The sequence below is a fragment of the Heptranchias perlo genome, chromosome 7 (assembly GCF_035084215.1).
Source record: "Heptranchias perlo isolate sHepPer1 chromosome 7, sHepPer1.hap1, whole genome shotgun sequence".
Classification (NCBI taxonomy): Eukaryota; Metazoa; Chordata; class Chondrichthyes; order Hexanchiformes; family Hexanchidae; genus Heptranchias; species Heptranchias perlo.
This window is the reverse complement of record NC_090331.1, coordinates 56,431,285-56,455,611: the sequence shown is the minus strand read 5'-3', so window position 1 is coordinate 56,455,611 and position 24,327 is coordinate 56,431,285. Positions and strand designations below refer to the sequence as shown.

Here is a 24,327-nt window from a genome sequence, read left to right as displayed (position 1 = left end):
CAATACCCAGCATTCATGGCGCCCCCCGCCGGAAGTAGCGGAGACTGGACGCAGAGCGGCGGCGGTGAGGTTTTGAGTCCAAGCTCGGGGACACAGAGCACCTTTTCTGCGCGGCTACAATCCTACCCCGCCGGAACCAGCATGTCTGAGGAAAGGTTTACAGCCGCGTCCAAAAGGAGCTCTGGATGCACCAGGTGAGTGAGTGGCTGCAGCTCGGATCCACGGCCCCTCGCCTCGCCTCGCCGCGTTAGAAATCGCGGCGCCCCTGGTACCTTGGCCGTGAAGAGCGGACAGAGCCGAGTGCGGCGGATCGTGGCGCTTTGCTCACCTGGTAATAACGGCGATGTCTGTGCACCTCCTACCTGTCCGAGTACAGCGTCTCCATTAAAAGCCAGGATCAGAGGCCCCCCCCCCCCCCCCCCCCCGCCGCAGCTCCTGTTTGATGGTGGTGGTGGGAGGGGAACAGCTTTTGCTTTTGCTTTGGCTTCTTCCGAAATTCAATTTTCCCCAAGCCCCACACCCACTTTCTCATCTCCAATGTTTTAATAACTAATAAACTAACATGTCAAAGAAAATGAAAACAATTTTTAATGCCCCTTCTGGATAGCACCCATCAGTGTCCAGGGGTATAATCTTCAATTCCTGGAGACTCCAGGACAATCCTAATCCATAATCACTTTTCCAACAGGTTACTGGCTCCTCTCCCTTACCCAGGGTTGCCAGTGACTGTAGCACTGGTGAGATTTGCTATCTCAGTGCAGATTGGGATTTAAACGTGACCTTCCTGAGTTTTAGGAGTGTCCAAAATTTTTATGTACCAAAAGTTTGCACAAAAACATGACACTGTCAACAGTGGTGTTTCAGCTGTTGCTACCAACCAACCACAGGTGCTAAATTATCAAATCAGTTTTACAAAATTAAAGGCACTGCTGGAGTATTGTGCGCAGTTCTGGTCACCACATTACAGGAAGGACGTAATTGCTCTGGAGAGAGTGCAGAGAAGATTTACAAGAATGTTGCCAGGGCTTGAAAATTGCAGCTACAAGGAGAGATTGGATAGGCTGGGGTTGTTTTCCCTGGAGCAGAGGAGACTGAGGGGAGACTTGATTGAGGTGTACAAAATTATGAGGGGCCTAGATAGAGTAGACAGGAAGTGTCTGTTTCCCCAGCGGAGAGTTCAAGAACTAGAGGACATAAATTTAAGCTGATTGGCGGAAGGATTAGAGGGGACATGAGGAAAAACTTTTTTACCCAGAGGATGGTGGGTGTATGGAATTCGCTGCCTGAATTGGTGGTAGAGGCAGAGACCCTCAACTCTTTTTAAAAGTACCTGGACCTGCACCTAAAGTGCTGTAAGCTGCAGGGCTATGGACCGGGTGCTGGAAGGTGGGATTAGAATGGGCACCTGGTTGTTCTTCGAGCCGGCACGGACACTGTGGGCAGAATGGCCCCCTTCTGTGCTGTATCTTTTCTATGGTTCTAATGGTTTGAATTTGCCGCTCCATTTCTATTTTTTTCTGAATTACGTGTCTGGCTGCACCTGTTGGAATTTAGTGACACTTTGGTTTGGAAAGGCTGGTCTTCAGCATTTCTCTCTTTTGGTAGTTTTAGGATTTATTTGTGTTCCAGAAGGGTGAGTTACTGGGAATTCATAGGCTGCATAGATTGGTTATCTCTGGCTTAGTACCAAACTCAGCATACTGAGCCAATGGAGGAGTAAATTTAAATGTTTACCAAGTTTAAGAGAATGGCTTGGTTGATTTTAAGTTCACAATGTGACTGAGCGAACATGCATTCTTGGGATATTTATTTTTATTTCTCCATCTTTTACATTTTGTTTATTTCAACTCCCCAGTTTGGATCAAGTGATTGCTGCAAATCCTGGGAAGACTCCTATCAGCCTACTGCAGGAATATTGCACAAAGAATGGTAAAACACCCCAGTATGAGCTTGTGAAATCTGAGGGTCAAGCCCACCTGCCTAGCTTCACCTTCAGAGCAACAATGGGAGAAGTGAGCTGCACAGGTCTGTCAAATGTTGGTGTATTTCCCACCGCTATCTCCCTTCATCTGTATTTCAAATCTGTAGTGTCCCACAGCTGTCAAATATAAACAGATTCTGATCGGTAATACAGAGACATCTGTTGCAAAGATATTCCAGTTTTTACAGCAGAATTCAATTGCAATTGTACAATTAGCATTTTTAAACCATTGGAACTTTGGCCATGGGTCTGGCTGGAATTCAGGGGTGAAGAACAGAGATCAGCAGCATTGTAATGAACTTCATCTGTGCTGCACAAACTTTAGGTCTACACTACTGGGCTCAATTGATATACAGATTTGGCTAACCCTCCAGAAACATTGCAGCAATATTGCATTTTCATTGTATATGTTTATACAAAACTCATAATACATGCACATTTCATGTACAATGTAATATCTATTTAATATAAAGTCTTGTATGGCAGGATACATTTCCTGTAAGTGTAATACTACTTTGTCATGCTTTTCTATAAATAGAATCATAGAAAGGCTACAGCACGAAAGGAGGCCATTTGGCCCATCGAGTCTGCGCTGGCTCTATGCAAGAGCAATCCAGCGAGTCCCACTCCCCCACCCTATCCCTGTAGCCCTGCAATTTTTTCCTTTCAAGTATTTGTCCAGTTCCCTTTTGAAGGCCATGATTGAATCTGCCTCCACAATCCCCTCGGGCATTGCGTTCCAGATCCTAACCACTCCTGTGTAAAAAAAAAAAAATTTCCTCATGCCTTTGTTTCTTTTGCCAATCACCTTAAATCTATGTCCTCTGGTTCTTGACCCTTCCGCCAATGGGAACAGTTTCTTTCTATCTACTCTGTCTAAACCCTTCATGATTTTGAAATGCTTGAACTTTTAAAAATTTAACTTCTTATATTTACCTTTTGGTTTGTTGTTCACATGTGACTCTCTTCTATCTCTGGTCGTCTTGACTTCCACTTCCCAACTAATGGTGGCACTGTTGTCAGTGCTTGAACTCCTAACTTCCACGAGTGCCACAAGCTAAGTTGAACAATCTTATACTATCAGAAATAATGAACTTCAATACTATTAAAGTGCTCAGTAGTTTCTCTTTTTTAAATTTCAAAAGCAGCCTCTTTCCCTGCTCACGCTTTGTTAAAGCTCTTTTACTGTCGATGCCATTATACAATAACCACTTTAACAAACTTAAATCTGGAGGAGTCAGTAGATCGGATAGTGCATCACTGCTAAACACTCCCCTCTAAAATACTTTAACCAACTTAAAACCCTTTCTCAGCTCTTGGTCCTGAACTTATTACATGGAGTGCTTTTAGGGGGTAGGGGAAGGGGGAAGAGATAATCTGTGCGTGGTAATAATGTGCAAGGTTACCTTAGGGTCTGAGATCTGCTGGGGAAGTTGGCCACATCACCTTGGATTCACTACTTCTCAATGCTCCGAAACCACTGCCTCCCATAATACTGTCAAACCCAAATCCTGCTCCTGGTTTTCTCTAACCTCTCTCCTCAGGCCGTCCGGATCCACAGACCTTCTTCCCGACTATTTCCATATCTGGAGCCGTACCCCCTACATCCATATCTGAATTTCCCCCCTTGTTCTTAGATTTGGGATCCCTCTCCTTCATATTCCTACATCCCAGCACCCCACTCCACTGCTCCTGAAACCTACCAGTATACTTAGACCACATGAACACCCTTCCACTGCTTCCAGGCCCCGAGATATCACATCCAATACTTACACACTTCAGGGCACCCCTCCCACTATTTATATACCCCACAAACACTCTGCACAATATTCCACTAATAATGTTGAAGATTACCAGAGCCGATATCTTACTATTGAGTTTTGGTTAACTCAGTTTATTATCTTTCTCTCCATAGTATTTAAGGAATTAATTTCATTTCCACCTATATTCTCATCTTCATCCAAGCCTCTGAGTTGAAGTTGACTTTCAATTAAAAACTCGCACCTGCATAATATGTTCAAAACTGTACTCACATCTGCTACTATTTGCCATTGTTCCCTCACTTTTATATTTTACTTTATTCTCCAGTTAAGCATCATCTTTTCCCTTATCCCCAAATGAGGTGTCATTCTGTGTCCTCCCCCACTCAGGCAATCTCGTATTTACATTTTCCACATGTTTTGACTCTCAACATTTATTCCATACACTTCAAAACTGCTGCATCTATATTTATTACTACACCTCCTTAATGTGATGCACTTTATCCCATACAAACAATGAGCAGTGCCATAGGACACCAACAAATACAAAAATGGTACAACAACAGCATATTTAATGTTTGTCACACTTCAAATATCACAATTATTTACCAGTATATATAAGTCTTGCATCCAGCCACATTGGAAATGTCATGCACAGAATGTATGTTACGGTTGCATCTGTTTGGCCGAAATAATCCTTATAACACATTACAACTGATCAATCTTCTCTGAAGAAAAAAATAATTTCCTGGTCTTTCCCCAAGATAAAAGGCAAGAATTTACAAGCAGCTGTCAATCTTGAGAATCAGGAGACTGATGAACCCTTCCTTTCTGCTCAATCTCAAAGGCCAGCAGTATTTTAAGAAAACAAACTTCCTTTAGCAACAGCATTTAGTCTCTAATTGACCTTAGGATGTGAACATAGTGTACTTCCGCAGTAATAAGCTGAGCAGATATACTTGTGGCTTTAAAAAGGGACAGGCCATATTAAATACAACTCTACCTCAGCAAAAGACACAATTTTTCTGATATTGTTTTGCAGCTATTAGGAAAAGGCATCATAATATAAGTACTCTACTTATTTATGCTATGCATTATGTAGTGTCACACCCTTGTCATTATTAAACAGCATATCATCGAATTATCATGAGAAACATAGAAAACATAGAAAATAGGAGCAGGAGTAGGCCATTTGGCCCTTCAAGCATGCTCCTCCATTGAATATGATCATGGCTGATCCTCTATCCCATAATCCTGCTCTCTCTCCATACCCCTTGATGCCTTTTGTGACTAGAAACCTCTCCAGCTCCTTCTTAAATATATTCAGTGACTTGGCCTCCACAGGTTCACCACCCTCAGTGAAGAAATTTCTCCTCATCTCAGTCCTAAATGTCCTACCCTGTATCCTGAGACTGTGACCCCTTCATTCTGGACCCCCCCCCAGCCAGGGGAAACATCCTCCCTGCATCCAGTCTGTCTAGCCCTGTCAGAATTTTATATGTTTCAGTGAGATCCCCTCTCATTCTTCTAAACTCGAGTGAATACAGGCCGAGTCGACCCAATCTCTCCTCATACGACAGTCCTGCCATCCCAGGAATCAGTCTGGTGAACCTTCGCTGCACTCCCTCTATGGCAAGTACATCCTTTCTTAGGTAAGGAGACCAAAACTGCACACAATACTCCAGGTGTGGTCTCACCAAGGCTCTGTATAACTGCAGTAAGACATCCTTGCTCCTGTACTCAAATCCTCTTGTAATAAAGGCCAACATACCATTTGCCTTCCTAACTGCTTGCTGCACCTGTATGTTTGCTTTCAGTGACTGGTGTACAAGAACACCCAGGTCCCTTTGTACATCAACATTTCCCAATCTATCTCCATTTAAATAATACTCTGCCTTTCTGTTTTTCCTTCCGAAATGGATTACTTCACATTCATCCACATCATACTGCATCTGCTATCTATTTGCCCACTCACTTGTTTAAATTACCTTGAAGCCTCTTTGCATCGTCCTCACAACTCACAATCCCACCTAGTTTTGTGTAGTCAGCAAACTTCAAAATATTACATTTGGTTCCCTCATCCAAATCATTGATATATATTATGAATAGCTGGGGCCCAAGCACTGATCCCTGTGGTACCCCACTAGTCACCGCCTGCCACCCCGAAAAAGATCCATTTATTCCTACTCTCTGTTTCCTGTCTGTTAGCCAATTGTCAATCCATGCCAGTATATCACCACCAATCCCATGTGCTTTCATTTTGCACAATAATCTTTTATGTGGGACTTTACTAAAGGCCTTCTGAAAATCCAAATAAACTACATCCGCTGGTTCTCCCTTATCTATCCTACCAGTTACATCCTCAAAAAAACGCCAGTAGGTTTGTCAAACATGATTTCCCTTTCATAAATCCATGTTGACTTTGTCTAATCCCATTGATATTTTCTAAGTGTCCTGTTATCACATCCTTTATAATAGACTAGCATTTTCCCTACTCCTGATGTTAGGCTAACCGGTCTGTAGTTCCGTTTTCTCTCTCCCTCCTTTTTTAAATAGTGGAGTTACATTTGCCACCCTCCAATCTGCAGGAACTGTTCCATAATGTATAGAATTTTGGAAGATGACAAATGGATCCGCTATTTCCATGGCTCCCTCTTTTAGTACTCTGGGATTCAGATTATCAGGTCCTGGGGATTTTTTCGGCTTTCAATCCCATTAATTTCTTCAGCACTTTTTTTACTACTACTAATTTCCTTTAATTCCTCGTTCTCACTAGTCCCTTGGTTCCCTAGCATTTCTGGGAAGTTATTTGTGTCCTCTTCCGTGAAGACAGAACTAAAGCATTTGTTTAATTGCTCTGCCATTTCCTTGTTCCCTATTATAAATTCTCCCGTTTTTGACAGTAAGGGACCTACATTTGTCCTCACTAATCTTTCTTTTTACATACTTGTAGAAGCTTTTACAGTCCACTTTTATGTTCCTTGCAAGTTTACTCTCATACTCTATTTATCCCCTCTTAATCAATCTCTTGGTCCTTTTTTGCTGAATTCTAAACTGCTCCCAATCCTCAGGCTTACTACTTTTTCTGGCAACTTTATATGACTCCTCTTTGGATCTAATACTATCCTTAATTTCTTTTGTTAGCCACGGTCAGGCCGCTTTTCCTTTTGTGTTTTTGTGCCAGAAAGGAATGTATAATTGTTGCAATTCATGCATTCGTTCCTTAAACGTTAGCCATTGCTTATCCACCGTCATGCCTTTTAATGAAGCTTCCCAATCTATCATAGCCAACTCACTCCTCATACCTTCGTAGTTTCCTTTGTTTAGATTTAGGATCCTAGTTTCGAATTGGACTACTTCACTTTCCATCTTAATGAAGAATTCTATCGTGTTATGGTCACTCTTCCCTAAAGGACCCCGCACAAGATTATTGATTAACCCCTTCTCATTGCACAATACCCAATCTAGGATAGCCTGTTCCCTGGTTGGCTCCTCAACGTACTGGTCTAAAAAACCATCTCGTACACACTCCAGGAATTCATCCTCCACAGTATTATTGCTAATTTGGTTTGGCCAGTCTATATGTAGATTAAAGTCACCCATGATTACTGTAGTACCCTTGTTACATGCATCTCTAATTTCCTGTTTGATGCCATCCCCTACATTACCACTACTGTTTGGAGGCTTATAAACAACTTCCACCAGTGTTTTCTGCCACTTGGTGCTCCTTAACTCCACCCAGACTGATTCTACATCTCGATTTTCTGAGCCAATATCCTCTCTCACTATTGCTCTGTTTTCATTCTTTACTAACAACGCCACCCCACCTCCTTTTCCTTTTCCTGTCCTTCCTAAATATCGAATACCCTTGGATATTCAGCTCCCAGCCTTGGTCACCCTGCAGCCATGTCTCTGTAATTGCAATTATATTATATCATATCAGTTTACATCTATTTGTGCTGTTAATTCGTCTACCTTATTACGAATGCTTCGTGCATTCAGATACAGTGCCTTTAGATTTGTCTTTTTAACATTTTTAGATATCTTAACATTTTTTTGTACTATGGCCCTATTTGTCTTATTACCATTTTTTCTTACCGAGACTCTATTTTTCTTACCTGGACCCTATTTGTTAGTGCACTCTTTTGTTTGTACGCTCTGTCCCTTCCTGACACAATCTGGTTATCCTTACCCCAATCACTTACCTGCACTGCTTCTTTGCCTTTTTTCTTTAGCATTCTAGATTTCTCTCCACCGGAACCCTCCACCCCATTTAGTTTAAAGCCCTATCTACCTCCCTAGTTATTTGATTCGCTAGAACCCTGAGCCCTGCATGGTTCAGGTGTAGTCCGTCCCAACGGAACAGCTCTCTCTTTCCCCAGTACTGGTGCCAGTGCCCCACGAATCGAAACCCACTTCTCCCACACCAATCTTTGAGCCCCGCATTCATCTCTCTGATCTTATTGACCCTGTGCCAATTTGCTCGTGGCTCAGGTAATAATCCAGAGATTATTACCTTTGTGGTTCTGCTTTTTAACTTAGTCCCTAGCTGCTCAAACTCTCTCAGCAGAACCTTTTTCTTAGTCCTACCTATGTCGTTGGTACCTACGTGGACCACGACAACTGGATCCTCCCAGTTCTTCTCCAGCCTGGAGAAGAGGTCCTTAACCCTAGCCTTTGGGACTCATGCTCCTGGCTGCAGAGAACAGTGTCTATCCCCCTAACTATACTGTCGCCTACTACAACCACCTTCCTTTTTACTCCCCCCACTTGAACGGCTTCCTGTACCACAGCGCCCTGATCAGTTTTCTTATCCTCCCCGCAGTCCCTGCACTTGTCCACAAGGGTTGCAAGAACCTCAAATCTATTGGACAAGCGCAGGGACTGAGGCTCCTGCAGTACTACCTCCTGGATCCCCGTACCTGCCTCACTCGCAGTCACACCTTCCTGTCCCTGACCACGTGTCAATTCTAAAGTGTTTAATCTAAGGGGTGTGGCTGCCTCCTGGAGCAAAATGTCCAAGTAGCTTTCTCACTCCCTGATGTCTCGCAATGTCCACAGCTCGGACTCCAGCTCCTCAACTCGGACCCGAAGTTCCTCGACAGACACTTACTGCAGATGTAGTCACCCTGGATAAAAATATCCACAAGCTCCCACATATTGCAGCAGCAACACATCTCCTGTTCTCCCATTATTTTATTTATTTAATTAATTTAGTTTTAATCAAATTACTTGCCACGTTTAATTTAACACCACAGGAAATCTAATCGTCTGCCAAATTTCTTCTTTGCTAATTAACAACTTGCTTTTATATAGCGCCTTTAACATACAGCAATGTCCCAAAACTGTAATTGAACATTGGGCAGCCTTTTAAGAGGAGATGGTTTGGGTACAGTCTAGGTACATCCCCACGAGGGAGAAAGGTAGGGCAACTAAAACCAGAGCTCCCTGGATGACAAAGGAGATAGAGAAAGATGAAGCAGAAAAGTGGGGCATATGACAGATGTCAGGTTGATAACACAAGTGAGAACCAGGATGAATATAGAAAGTTCAGAGGGAAGTGAAAAAGGAAATAATAGAGGCAAAGAGAGAGTATGAGAATTGACTGGCAGCCAACATAAAAGGGAATCCAAAAGTCTTCTGTAGGCATGTAAACAGCAAACGGGTAGTATGAAGAGGGGTGAAGCCGATTAGGGACCAAAAAGGAGATCTACTCATGGAGGCAGAGGGCATGGCGAGGTACTAATTGAGTATTTTGTATCTGTTTTTTACCCAGGAAGATGATGCTGCCAGAGTCTCAGTAAAGGAAGATGTAGTTGAGATACTGGATGGGCTAAAAATTGATAAAAAGGTGCTAGAAAGGCTAGCTGTACTTAAAGTAGATAAGTCACCCAGTCTGGATGGGATGCATCCTAGTTTGCTGAGGGAAGTAAGAGTGGAAATTGCGGAGGTACTGGCCATAATCTTCCAATCCTCAGATACGGGGGTGGTGCCAGAGGACTGGAGAATTGCAAATATTACACCCTTGTTCAAAAAAGGGTGTAAGGATAAACCCAGCAACTATAGGCCAGTCAGTTTGACCTCGGTGGTGGAGAAACTTTTAGAAATGATAATCCGGGACAGAATTAGCGGTCACTTGGACAAGTGCGGATTGATTAGGAAAAGACAGCATGGATTTGGTAAAGGCAAATCGTGTTTAACTAACTTGATAAGAGTTTTTTTTAAATGAGGTAACAGAGAATTTGCAGATGACACAAAATTTGGAAGCGTAGTGAACAGTGAGGAGGATAGTCATAGACTTCTAGAGGCTATAGACAGGCTGGTAGCATGGGCGGCCACGTGGCAGATGAAATTTAACGCAGAAAAGTGCAAAGTGATTGGAAGAATAAGGAGAGGCAATGTAAACTAAAGATACAATTCTAAAAGGGGTGCAGGAACAGAGAGACCTGGGGACATACGTGCACAAATCTTTGAAGGTGGTAGGACTGGTTGAGAAATCGGTTAAAAAAGCATATGGGATCCTGGGCTTTATAAATATAGGCATAGGCTGCAAAAGCAAGGAAGTTATGATGAACCTTTATAAAACACTGGTTCGGTCACAACTGGAGTATTGTGTCCAGTTCTGGGCACCACACTTTCAGAAGGATGTGAAGGCCTTAGAGAGGTTGCAGAAGAGATTTATGAGAGTGGTTCCAGGCATGAAGGACTTCAGTTATGTGGATAGACTGGAGAAGCTGGGGTCATTCTGCTTAGAGCAGAGAAGAGTGAGAGGAGATCTGACAGGTGCTCAAAATCATGAAGGGTCTAGATAGAGTAGGTAGAGAGAAACTGTTCCCATTGGCAGAAGGGTCAAGAACCAGAGAACGTGGATTTAAGGTTATTGGCAAAAGAACCAAAGCTGATATGAGGAAAAACTTTCTTGTATAGTGAGTGGTTAGGATCGGGAATGCACTGCCCGAGGGGGTGGTGGAGGCAGATTCAATCATGGCCTTCAAAAGGGAACCGGATAAGTACTTGAAAGGAAAAAATTTGCAGGGCTACGGGGATAGGGCGGGGGAGTGGGACTAGCTGGATTGCTCTTGCATAGAGCCGGAATGGACTTGCTGGGCCGAATGGCCTCCTTCCGTGCTGTAATTGTTCTATGATTCTATGACTCCACAGAAGCATAATCAGACAAAAATGGGCCCCGAGCCAAAGAGGGAAGATATTAGGAGTGGCCAAAAGTTTGGTCGAAGAGTTGGGCTTTAAGGGGAGGGGGATTGGTGGAGAGACCAAAATTTTTAGGGATAAAATTCCAGAGCATTGGGCCTAGACAGTTGAAGGCATGGCTGTCAATTTTGGGGCAAAGGGCAGCAAAGATGCACAAGAGGCTAGAATCGGAGGAACACAGAGTTCTGTAGGGATGGAGGAAATATCAGATAAAGAGGGCCAAGGCCATGAAGGGATTTAGACATGAGAATGAAAATGTTAAATTGGAGACGTTGGGGGACCAGGAGCCAATATGGGTCAGCAAGGATGGGTAATGAGTGAGTAGGACTAGGTACAGGATAGGAGACAGGCAGCAGAGCTGGATGAGCTGAAGTTTATGGAGGGTGGAAGATGGGAGGCTGGCCGGTGTCATTTTCTTTCTAATTAATCAGACCCCTGGAATTCGAGGCCAATTTATGCATCATGTCTGTCCACTGTTTAAGGACATTTCAACCTCAACATAAATTATTTTTTTTAAATACTTTGTTTTAAAAAGTTGCAAACTGATGGCTTTTATTGAAAGAAATGGGAATTTTAAACTATTTAAAAGCAGTTTACTGTGGCAAGCACCTGTTTCCAGTAACAGTTACCACTTAACACCTGACTTTATAATTCACATCGTTCACCTGAGGAAGGAGGTAGCCTCCGAAAGCTTGTGAATTTAAAATAAAATCGTTGGACTATAACTTGGTGTTGTAAAATTGTTTACAATTGTCAACCCCAGTCCATCACCGGCATCTCCACATTATAATTGGCAGGTGAGATCGCAAGCTAAACTGGTTTTTTTTAATATTCCAGTTTTTCTCAGTATGATGAATGTACAGAAGTTAAGTGCTAAAAATTATTCAAACTGAATTTTAGTTACAACATTGTATCCAAGTGTACTTAGTGTCACTGTGTGCAAGGTTATTGATAAACACAGTAAACAGCTGGTGTTCATTCAATTATGTGTGCTAGACCTGCACATTAAACAAACTAGGAAGTAGATCATTGTAATTTTAATGAGAAAACACTAATGCAGAGGTACAATTTGTAAATATCAGCATTTTAAGCAGTTAGAACACAGACTTGAACAAAGGATCAGGGCTCATAAGATGGACAGTTTCTGTAAAATCAGCTGGTTAAGGAGCTAAGCTCAGCAGAGTTGGATAATTCCCATGCATTTCACACTTTGTATAGTTTACTTGTTTTGGATCTGAAATAAATGGCCCAATTCCAGTCTCTTGATTTGCAGCTTATTTCCCATGCTGCTGAAATGTGCAAGAGGTAAAATTCGTGGGGATTATCTAGCTCCTTAATCAGTTAACTTTGCAGCTCAAGTTCAGTTGTGTAAGTGGAATGTACTAAAATTAACAAACTGCACACAAATGGGGTTTAGAAGATTGGTGTCATTTGGAATACCAAATCTTGGTTCCAATACTACAACATGGAAAATGGGAATTAGAATGAAGGGGGAGACGTTCCACTGGGTTTCCATTGCATTGCATCCTGAATTCTCAGTATTTTTCTTTTGTTATTTATTAATTGTTACACCCAAAACCCCTCTCATGAATTTGTTTTCTCTGTAATCACATTTTAGCAAATAAATTCTACACAATTTCTGATTATTTGTTGGGATATGGGCAATGCATGCATAGTAGCATTTATTGTCCATCCCTTGCTGCCCTGAGGGCATTAAGAGTCAACTACATATTGTGGGACTGGAGTCGCATGTTGGCCAGACCAGGTAAGGGTAGCATGTTCTCTTCCCTGAAGATTTTTTTTTGACTTTGTTTTAAAAAAAAATCAGCTTCCATGGTAATTTTTTTTTGGTGCCTATCTACAAATTACAGATTTATTGAATTCAATTTCACAATTTGCCATGGTGGGATTTGAACTAGTGATCTCTGGGTTGCTAGTTCAGTACCAAACCACTACACTACCACACCCCAGAATCCTGTTCTACAAAAAACAATTACATTCCAGCAAAAACAAATCTGAATTACTGCTGCTATGACAGCTCCTCATCCAACCCACTATATACACCTAAAAATATTTATACATTGTATATTATGTGGTACAAACCTCCTATCTTTATAAAGCAGTATATCCTATCACTTACCCTCAGCAGCATGATAAAAATAGTTTAAATTTACTTTGCTATAAGAGCTTGACATACAATTGTGCAACTTTCGTGTTTTTAGTTGGAAACTTGGATAAAAGGAAAATATTGCTTTTTGTCTTTCACACTGCCATGTGAGGGTAACCCGACAGTCAAGTGTTAAAATTAGTAGATTTGGTCTAGTTACAAAATGCATGTTTCAGCAGGTGGATTATTGTGCTCTATTTTAATTATGGAAATACATAATATGTAAAGTAAAAGTTTACACACAAGAATTATTGCATAAACTAGGACTTAAATTCTGGATTCTCAGATTTTAAAAAAAGTGATGTTTTAACACCTGAGCCATAGGATGTGTTGTTGCCAAAATGTCATCTGGCTGTTTGTCTGACTGACAGCTAACTGATTCCCAAGACTTCTCTTTTATCCCAAACCACTTATGATATTTTAATATATTGTCCCCACTGTCATCACCAGATGAATGGTTGTCTGTGTTATTTAATTAATGGGAGGATACAACTGAGTAGAATATAACTGGAAATTATTCTTCTAATGTCAGGATTGTTTGTTGGATATTGTCTAAGGGGACTCAGCTTTCTATATACACTTACAGAAATAAATGTCATCGTTTACAAGCAGTTAGAATTAGAAAGGGGCACAGATTTACTGCGATTAAGATGATACAGTACATGGTAGTACTACAAAGCAGAAATGATAGTGCATTCTTGCGATGCCAGGTTTGTAGGTACTGTTTCAATTAATTAGGATTCTTGTGTGCTTGCAACAGAATATTTGTTTACACAGGATTACCTGTAGAATAGGGATTATGGGGAAATTGCTGTTGTAGTTTAAACATTTGCCACGGTCTCTTTTGCCCATATACAAAATGGGTATATTTTAACAAGAAGGCTTCTTGAACCCCTCTGTGTTGAGTAGAGGGAGGATTCATAAGAAATATGTATATTTCCTTCATAGGAAGCACTATCAGTGTTCCTCTTTTTAGAAAGTTAAAATCCTTTCATATTAAACATCATTAACAGCAGTCACTTCTTATTGGACCACAGAACTAATAGTGCAAGGTTGAAAGACCAAAGTGGGTATGCCTACACCCACTTGTCATTTTTTTTGTTGGGGTGGGCAGAAGGAAAAAATGGAATCAAAACAGTGGTTAAGCCTCTTGAATTTGCCAAAGCAAAATCTGGATTGTGTGTTTCTGCTTTAGAGTTGGCATTTACGTCAAAAATTTCAATGAAAGTGCAACTCATATAGCACAGTATTTTCACAGTACGGTTTTGCTTTCCCTTTATCATGTCTGGGATGGCATGACTTCATTAAATGATTGCTGCTTGCATGATGAAGGGGATCAAGCTTGCTTTCTTCCTTGTGCCAATTGTTTTGTCATTTTCTGTTTTTCTTTCAAGTTTTGGTAATTCAATACCAGTTCTTTTGTTCCCTTGTTTTGATTTTTAAAAAAGCAGTGCAGATATTAATTTGTGTAAACACAGTATTCTAGTACTAACTGACCTTTAGAGCTGCCTGATGTGCAAATTGCACTACAGTTATGTGACCAAAAATTGATTTCACCCGTCCTTGCAAAAGGTGCAGAAGCAACGTGGATGGTTGATCTGACAATGTACCATTACGATCTGTGGGCTAACTAAACAGTGACTTTTAATATTAACTACCCAAATTACTTCCGGGTCTACACAGAACATAGATCCTGGATGACATTTAGAGTCCCGTTAAAGGTGAAAGAGTCATAGGCTAAACATGACATCATCGCAAAACTAACTACTATAGAATTGGCATATATATTTAAAATATAAATACTGATTGGTTCATGTGTACATCTTTTAAAAATTGTAAACAATTTTACAACACCAAGTTATAGTCCAGCAATTTTATTTTAAATTCACAAGCTTTCGGAGGCTACCTCCTTCCTCACCTGAGGAAGGAGGTAGCCTCCGAAAGCTTGTGAATTTAAAATAAAATTGCTGGACTATAACTTGGTGTTGTAAAATTGTTTACAATTGTCAACCCCAGTCCATCACCGGCATCTCCACATCATGTGCATACAGAATAGATCAATGTAACATTGTCCTAATGAATGTTTCAGTGGTGTATGTTTTTAGTACAATATCAACCAACTAAATATTGCATGTATATTTTTCAGTGTAGTCAAATGTTTCTATCCTAAGTAGATAATTGGTATTTCCATGGTTATAGGCCAAGGTCAAAGCAAGAAGGCTGCAAAACACAAAGCAGCAGCAGCTGTTCTTAATGTTCTGAACGGAGGAACTCCACAAGACTCTGTATATGATGGCATAAGGTGAGAAGGCAGCTAGATTTCATAAACTGTTGGATATTTAATTTACACAATCTTAATATGTAGTTAACACTTGACCAAATGCAAAGCTCATTTCTATTAATTGAAGTGTTTTTGCTTTTAACAGCACAAGAGATCAACATGTTAAAAAAACTGAAGTACAGTAATGCTTTATCTCTGGACTAGATGATTTATGAAATACATATATGTTACTTTCTTTTCAGCTATGCTTTGTCAGATCCAGAACCCATTACCTCCTCAAAGCAGCCACAAAATCCTCCTAACTCCATTGGTACACTTCAGGTGAGATGAGGATAGTTCTCTTTCTTTCATTTAGTTTGTTGTTATAATTGTAATCTGTTGCACTATGTCTATATTGGTACTATTTTTGGTATATTAATTTTATTTGTAATTATTGTTATCTTCAGTAACTCATTAACAGGGTTTCTGAGATTTGTGGAGTGAGATTACTAACATATGATTTACTAGGAATTGGTTGTGCGGAAAGGATGGCGACTTCCAGATTACACCATTGCTGAAGAATCAGGCCCTGCTCACAAGAAAGAATTTACAATGACTTGCAAGGTAGAAAAATTTGTTGAAACAGGTATGAATCATTATATGATTTATGAACATTAAGTGTAAAGTTCAAGTTGAGTCATCTTCATGGTTTTAAATGGGTTAGCATTTGCAGTTTAGTATATATACTTATAAACATTGATTATAAAATAATTGTGTATGAGTTAATTTACATAGGTTATAAACTCTATCCTATATTAGTGAAGTATTCTTTGTGAATTCCACCTTGCTGTGCAGGATGAGAGCCCAGATTAGATTATTTTCTTAGGAAGAGTAGAATTCGGAGGACATGATTTCAAATATCCATGACATTAGTTACTTCTATTAAGTAATCTCTGTTGTGATTTTTCTCTGTAAACTATTCTTTTGGGTTGTAAATGTAAAATGTGATAGTTCTTTTTAAAAGAGCTGATGATCAACTCTTCAGTTGTTCCAGTCTTATCACCTGATGCGTTGTTTCTGGCTGTGCCCTTGCTGGGGAAATGTCTAATATGCAAACTGGCTTCCAACTTGCAATGAGGCTTTCTGCATAGAGCTGGGGATAGAGGGAACACTCTTTTGATCACATGCACTATGTTGACAAATCGAGCTCCTGCACAACTCAGTTGAGTATCTTGTTACAGGATGTCACATAGTCAGGGAAGGGAAGTAGTAAGAGTAGTTTGAAGCTATTTGGGAGAAGGGGGCGTTTCAGTGGCATAGAGTAAAATCTCAGAATACCCACAACAACCAAGGGGAGGAAGCACAGAGACACGGTGGGGAAATGGAGTGTGCAGCCCAAAAAACTTTTTTAAAAAGTCACTCCTTAAGAGTATTATAGGTGATTTCACATCTCTACTAAATACCTCCTTACAACAGATAATTACCATAATAAAGATTAGCATCTGATCTTGTGATGGACTTTTCTATCTCTCTTTTGGGGAGAGTGTCTGTGTTTGAGCAGGATTTCTAGTTCTGAAATTAATACATCAGTTCCTCACTAGAGTTCTGATTAATACTGATCCACTGGGGAAATGTAAGGTTATTCACTTGGTAGGAAGAATCGAAAAACAGAATATTTTTTAAATGGTGAGAAATTATTAAATGTTGGTGTTCAGAGAGACTTGGGTGTCCTCATACAAGAAACAAAAAGTTAGCATGCAGGTACAGCAAGCAATTAGGAAAGCAAATGGCATGTTGGCCTTTATTGCAAGGGGGTTGGAGCACAAGAGTAAGGAATAAAAACAGAAAATGCTGGAAAAGTTTAGCAAGTGAGGCAGCATCTGTGGAGAAAGTTTTTTTTAAAAAAACATCTTCCAGTTCTGATGAAAGGTCTTCGACCTGAAATGTTAACTCTGTTTCTTTCTCCACAGATGCTGCCTCACTTGCTGAGCTTTACTAGCATTTTCTGTTTTTATTTCAGATTTCTAGCATCTGCAGTATTTTGCTTTAATTGTACAGAGCTTTGGTGAGAACACACATGGAGTATGGAGTACAGTTTTGGTCTCCTCATCTAAGGAAGTATATACTGGCCTTAGAGGGGGTGCAATGAAGGTTCACTGGATTGATTCCTGGGATGAGAGGGCTGTCCTATGATGAGAGATTGAGTAGAATGGGCCTGTACTCTGGAGTTTAGAAGAATGAGAGGTGATCTCGTTGAAACATATAAGATTCTGAGGGGGCTTGACAGGGTAGATGCTGAGAGGTTGTTTCCCCTGACTGGAGAGTCTAGAACTAGGGGACATAGTCTCTGGATGAGGAGGAATTTCTTCACTCAGAGGGTTGTGACTCTTTGGAATTCTCTACCCGAGGGCTGTGGATGCTGAATCGTTGAGTATATTCAAGGCTGAGATAGATAGATTTTTGGACTCGAGGGATATAGGGATTGAGCGGGAAAGTGGAGTTGAGGTAGATGATCAGCCATGATCTTAATGATTGGCGGAGCAGGCTCATGGGGCCATCTGGCCTACTCCTATTTCTTAGGTTCTTATAATACAAATTGCTATAACTTCCTCTTTAGTTGAGAAACTGTTAGAAAACACCCTTGCTACAACTTATGTATGTGAGTCAAAGACAGTGCCATTCAATGCATTGTATTTAAAACAGTACCATACAGTTTACTGTTTAAGCTGGATGAATGAAACTTGGTGCATTCAGTTTACGTATGCCACTTATCAATGTTAAAAAATCAAAACAAAAATGTATTTGTGCATTTCAATCTTTCAAAGTTTTATGAACAAGACTGAAACAAAATATATGTACTGTTCCTTTACTGTATATGTACAGGTTGGGTTTAAGTAGTAGATTATCACAGCCCCACGTTCTGGAATTCTAGCCCTAGACCCCCTTTGCATCCCTCTTCTCATTTAAAACCCATTTCTTTAACCAAACCTTTGGTTACTTCCGCTACTACCTCCTTTGCCTCGGTGTCCATTTTTTGATTGTGTCTCTGAAGCACCTGGAGTGTTTTTCTACATTAAAGGCAGTATATAAATGCAAGTTGTTGAGTAAAGTAGTTGCGTATTGTGCAGGTAAAACTTAACTGCAATATTGTACAGAAGGTAGAAGTTATAAACTCATAAGTTTTAAGCAAAAGTGTACTTAGGCACAAAATTGTCATTGAACTATGAATTTTTAATCCTTATGTGCAGGTTGTGGTACTTCAAAAAAATTAGCAAAACGAGATGCTGCAGAAAAGATGGTTGACAGACTACAGAATATTCCCGCAGGCTGGAAGGGAGGAGACGAGTTTAATCCTGATGACATTTCATTGGTAAGAGTACGGTGAAAGCAGTAAAGTTTGAGGTGTGCAGTAAAAGGTTTACCCCCAAGACAAAATGACAGCAGTTTGCAATTATCCTGATGAGATGTGGTTACAATTTTAACAAAGCTGAAATTTGAGACTTTTGACTGTCACCTGCCTCAGTCAATGAACCTGAGCAGATGGCGAGATCAAGATCAGGGAAAGCACAAATCAGATGGACAGGAAGTTTAGAAGTTAACTTTTCAATTTCAAATGGCAGTGGTGTGAATGAAACCATCAAATTCTATTTCAATCTCAGATGTGAGGACCATTTTGAAATGAATAAATACAAGTACATTCTTTGTTACCATAGCAACTGAAAATGGAAAGAATAAACTAAGATTACATGCCTTCAATTTAGTTTCTCTTCACTGTTTCTGTTCACCTAGAGTCCTGGTTCCAGGTTAGAGGTTTCTTCTGGCATTCCTGGAAATTGTTCAGGAGACCTGAAACAAAGGATATGGGGATAGGGCGGGAAAGTGGAGTTGAGGTAGATGATCAGTCATGATCTTATTGAATGGCGAAGCAGGCTCGAGAGGTTGTATGGCCCAATCCTGCACCTATTTCTTATGTTAATCTTGCTTTGTTTCTTACCCTGATAAAACCAGAAAGCTGCAATTTTTGAGCAATCTGGATGTGCAACTTCGTTTTTCCCAGAATATTCCTCATCTCTGTGGTTAGGGAAAACTAAACCAAAAGTGCAACCAGAGGGAAAATAAACAGTCTTCAGTTGTGACATTAACATTGGGAGATTCTGAAAACCTAGATAAGGAAGCCATCGTATTACAGGACAATACTGGATGTGAGAGTTACGGCTGATTCATGTGGATACTGTCAGCAGGAAGAATAACCCAAAACCATACACAATTGGAAAGATTTAATGGATGTTTCTAGATACTAAATATTATTCATTTGTAAGAATGTAAGCTAGAACTGTCCAATTTTTTTTGTCCTCATGGGCAACTTAAGTGTGTAGCATAGATCCTTGTGGGTCACCTATAAAGTTTATAATGGATACTCCCATTAATTTTAATTATTTTAAGCTAACAATGTTCTTATTTGGGATTGATCCAGCAATAATGAAGCAGCACTAGAGATAGATTTCCAAATCTCCATACCTACAAAATTCAAACAGTAGAAATCAGAGGAGTAAGATGTATAAATGGAAGTTGCCAGGCATCACAGGTTGCATATGGGTCATAGTTTGGACACCCATAAATTTAAGTCATGGTGACATCAAAAATATTGCATGGTGTAAATATATCTTTTTAAATACATTGGATCCCTGAAACTCCTAAACGTATTAGTAGAACTAACTCAAAACATTTCAGACTACAAGAAGCTCTTAATTTGATTAAGTGAAACAATTTTTGGTTTCTATGTTTTATCTTCATTTGGTAAGAGTAAGTCAGATCAGCTGATTCCATGTAAATGTCAAATAGTCAAGCCTCAAGCTTATATGTGCTTCAGATATCTGGAGGTAAATGGGATCATTCAAGGGGAAAGATACTGGTATGCACCTGGGACCTGCTAAGAAATTCATCTGGTGAAAAAATTAACCAACTGAAGAGGAGCCCACTCAGCATTCCCAACACTGACTACACTCAGATGTTAGCAGAAGTGGTGGAAGAACAAGGATTTGATGTCACCTACCTGGATATAGGTATGTACATTATATGAAAGCCTGTCAGGTTTGGTTACTTTCTTAAATAATGTAAAAGGTTCAGCACCGTTTTTTGAGAAGTAAAATCATTAGTTATTTAAATGGAATAACCAGTCAATATTTGGTAAACACAACCATTCTTTATATTAAATTTTAAAAATGTTCAATTAGAAATATTTTACTCATTTTGTAGTTCTTGCACTTTTAAGTAGAAGTTGCATTGTGGAATTAAGGTTAATCTTGCTGATACAGAAACCTTCCATTTAAAAAATGAGCTAATTCTCAAGCCTACTAGTCTCAGATCTCCCCCACAATAACTGTGTAGTCTACATCTCAACCTTACTGACTAGTATTTTCATGCTATATGTTTACGTAATCCATACAATGACTTAAATTGTATTTTTGTCTATTTCACTTTTTGAAATGGGCCCACAGTGCTTATAGAGGTGTTCCTTACAGGTATCTCAATCTGGCTTTTTTTGTATTGCTGCTGTAATTGAGATCTGTTTTTTAAACTGCCAAATATCTGTACTGACTAACCAGTATTCATTTCAAATGGGCCTTGGCTATTCATAATGGATGATGCATCTTGCAGCTGTTCTTCATGAATAGCTAAAGTGAGGTCATCTTTCTATAAAGGCTATATGATTGTTAGGCCTGTGTTTAACTTAGGAAAATAATTACATTTTCTTATTTCTTACAGATGAGCTGACTGTGAATGGTCAATATCAGTGTTTGGCTGAACTTTCAACTCAGCCAGTTACTGTATGCCATGGTACTGGAATTTCTCGTGGTAATGCACACAATGATGCTGCCCATAATGCACTGCAATATTTGAAGATTATGGCTGGAAGAAAATAAACAAAGATACAATTTCACATCCAGATGGCATTATAAGAGAAAAAGCCAATCCTAAGAAAAGTATTTTTCTAAACTACAAGTGAAACACAGCCAGGGATTTCAAGCTACATTTAAAGACTAGGATGTGTGTGTGTGCACGTATGTTTGTGAATGTATGTGTGCACACATACATGCATGTAACCATCCATTGAGTGATTCCTTAGTATTAAAAGTCTGAAAAGACCTGGACTATTTTAATAAATTACACAGTACCTTATAGAAGCAATGTACAGAGGAACTGATTTTTAAAAAATTGCCCCGCCCCCCCACCCCCCATGTGACAAATGGAGGTCTTATTAGATTTTTAGATTTTTTTCTTTATGAAAAATAAAGTAATCATATACACAAGTGCTCTAACATGTGTATTTAGTCTAATTTGTTAATGTATGGCATTTTTGTCCAATAGAAACATATGTTTGGAGACAGACTTTACCAGTTAATTTAAAAAAGAAAAATACTTTGGAACATTCAGCAGGATTTTATTGACTCAAAGCTACAGAAACATGCATTAACTTTTTTTTTAAAAAGGTGATATTAGGTGTACATAAAGTTAGTTAGTTAGTTGCCCCACTCCAATAACTCCTTTCCAGGCCATTAAACTCTACAGCCCCCTGTCCTGTGCAGCATGGTTGAGATTGGGAACTGACTGAGAAAGGGATAAATTGAATGTCTATCCTCTTATGTCCCAGCTTGTCACTTTATTGCAATATTTTTAAATGATATTTTATGAGAAAACTTAGTCATTCAATCATTCAAAAATACTTGTATTGTAATCAGTTCGGCAGTATACCAAAGTAATTACAATATTAAAAGTTAGGTAGGTGAAGAACAAATTTGACATTTTTGTTCTTGGCATTTAAGAAAAATGTTACATATGAATATTGAGGCCCAATGTAGGTTTTTGTTATAACTGATTTTTGTGTGTTAATCCTGAGTTTTCAGGCATTAATGCTTCATTATCAGACAAAGTTATTTAAATAGAACCATCAACTTACTTTTTAGAAGTACAAGTACAAAAACACATTTTCTATAGTTTTATACTGATACATTTGTGCTAATGTTGAAAGTGGGAAAGAATAAAGCAAGATTTATTTATTTAAATTTTCTTTGAGACCCTGGACAGTTTTTAAACTTTTATCAATTAACTTTTTAACAGGTTGACAATCTGAAAAGGTATTCGCATAACTCAACTAGATAACCTGGAATGCCGTATCACAAACACTGCGTATAGTCAGTGTACCATGCAGCATCTGGATTTTCCCTTCTCCTCTCATTCATTAAAGTAATCCTGGTTATTGATTGAAAGGCAGTTCATTTAATAAATGGAAAACTAAACTATTACAAAGTTTAAATCAGTGTCTCCTGAGCTCTAAACAGCATTTGGATACACTAATTCCTGCTCTACAGTATCCATGTTCACATAGGATAACAGTTCTTGTACAAGTAAAACATTCTATTCTGACATCCCCAGATAGCCATCTAGAGATTGACTTTAGATGACTGTATGCTTGTAAGAGTGCTTTGTTTTCAATCTTTGCATATTAAAGAAAAAGTAAGTAGCCGTTTACAAAATGCATCATTGATAATTATATAAATCCATCTGTAGTCTTTAAAATTAATTATGTAAATGATTAATAGTGCTTTCAGTAATAATTTTATATTTGATTGGTTCAAGATAGCCAATTGGAAGCCTCAGGAAATTTATCTTCATATCATAGACCTCAAGTTTCAGGCCTTCCATTGTCTGATATGAATGTGGCACTTACTTTATCTGTAACTACTTAAATCTTTTATATTTCACTGGCTGTATGGGAACTTTAGCTGTGTTATAGGAAAATTGAATAGCAGAATAAATGTATTGTGTAAAAACATGTATTTTCAGTTTACTTATAAACAATGATCGAGAAATTTGGTCGTGCAGCGCCTGTTTTTTGGGCGCTAAACGGCTTCCTTAAGCCTCCAATATGGTGGGCAGGAAGTGTGCTGCCCACTATATTGGATAAGGTGCTTGCGCTGGCGTCAGTAACATTCAAAGGTGGAAATAATTTATTTAAATTAGGTTCCTGCGCTTCTTGAAGGACCTGTTCTCGGTTTTCGAATGTCCCAGGGCTTCACTTGCCACGTACTGAACTTGCATAGCACAATGTGGCACTCACCCGGCCACCGATTTCTCCCTGGCCCGAGGCCCGGTTGCCCCCCTTCACTTACCATTGCAGCGACCCAATTTTCAACAACACTCGGCAGGGCGAGCTGCCTGTTACTCTCCGCAGCTTACCCGTGCGTGGAAATGAGGCCCGAGGCCCGATGTCAGGGGTGCCTCGGGTTTCACCATTCAGGCGCAGGGATATTATCTACCCCCGTCCCCATGAAATGGCCAAGCCTGAAATTTCAGGCGAATAGGCGAATATGTTCATAAATTCAGCAGTCGGGATTCCATTTCCATGGTTAATGCGACTATTGGAATGTTGTGCATTGGTACATAAATGCAAGCAAAAAAAATCCTTATTAAAATTACTGCTAATAGATTACTTTCAATGAGACATCTTGGAGATACAAAATCAAAGAATTTGATGAGTCATTTTTCTACTGAAGTATCTTTTGAGAAACTGTTACTTCAAACTGGCAGCACACAAACCTGTAAATTTTTTTTTAAAGAGCCTAGCATCATAAGATTTTTATAACATCAATACTGAGTGGTTGTAAAGGTCACAAATATTGAACATGTTTCTAAATGGATACTGATATGTAGCAGATAGCTTAATGAAATGGAATATCATGAAACAGGCAATTAATTTATACAACATGTATCTCACTGAAATCTCTTGTATTGATATTGAATATTCAGTTTATTAAATACTTGCCATACTTTAAGCCATTGTTTTTAACCATATCAGGTGGATTTAGATATTTAGTTCATGTATGAATGACAAGATAATTCTTCCAATGTATGTAGGAAATCAGTGCAACGTTTTATGTTGTAGATTTAC

General features: G+C 39.5%; 1 protein-coding gene across 1 annotated transcript; it reads left to right on the top strand.

The window, feature by feature from the left end:
* LOC137323750 (interferon-inducible double-stranded RNA-dependent protein kinase activator A homolog A-like) lies at positions 1-23,211 on the top strand. The gene is made up of 8 exons (XM_067987625.1): positions 1-194; positions 1,856-2,025; positions 15,317-15,419; positions 15,641-15,719; positions 15,906-16,023; positions 18,626-18,747; positions 20,248-20,440; positions 21,144-23,211. Exons 1-8 carry the CDS (start codon positions 16-18, stop codon positions 21,299-21,301), a joined length of 1,122 nt encoding a protein of 373 aa, XP_067843726.1. The 5' UTR covers positions 1-15; the 3' UTR covers positions 21,302-23,211.
* Positions 23,212-24,327: the final 1,116 nt, after the last annotated feature.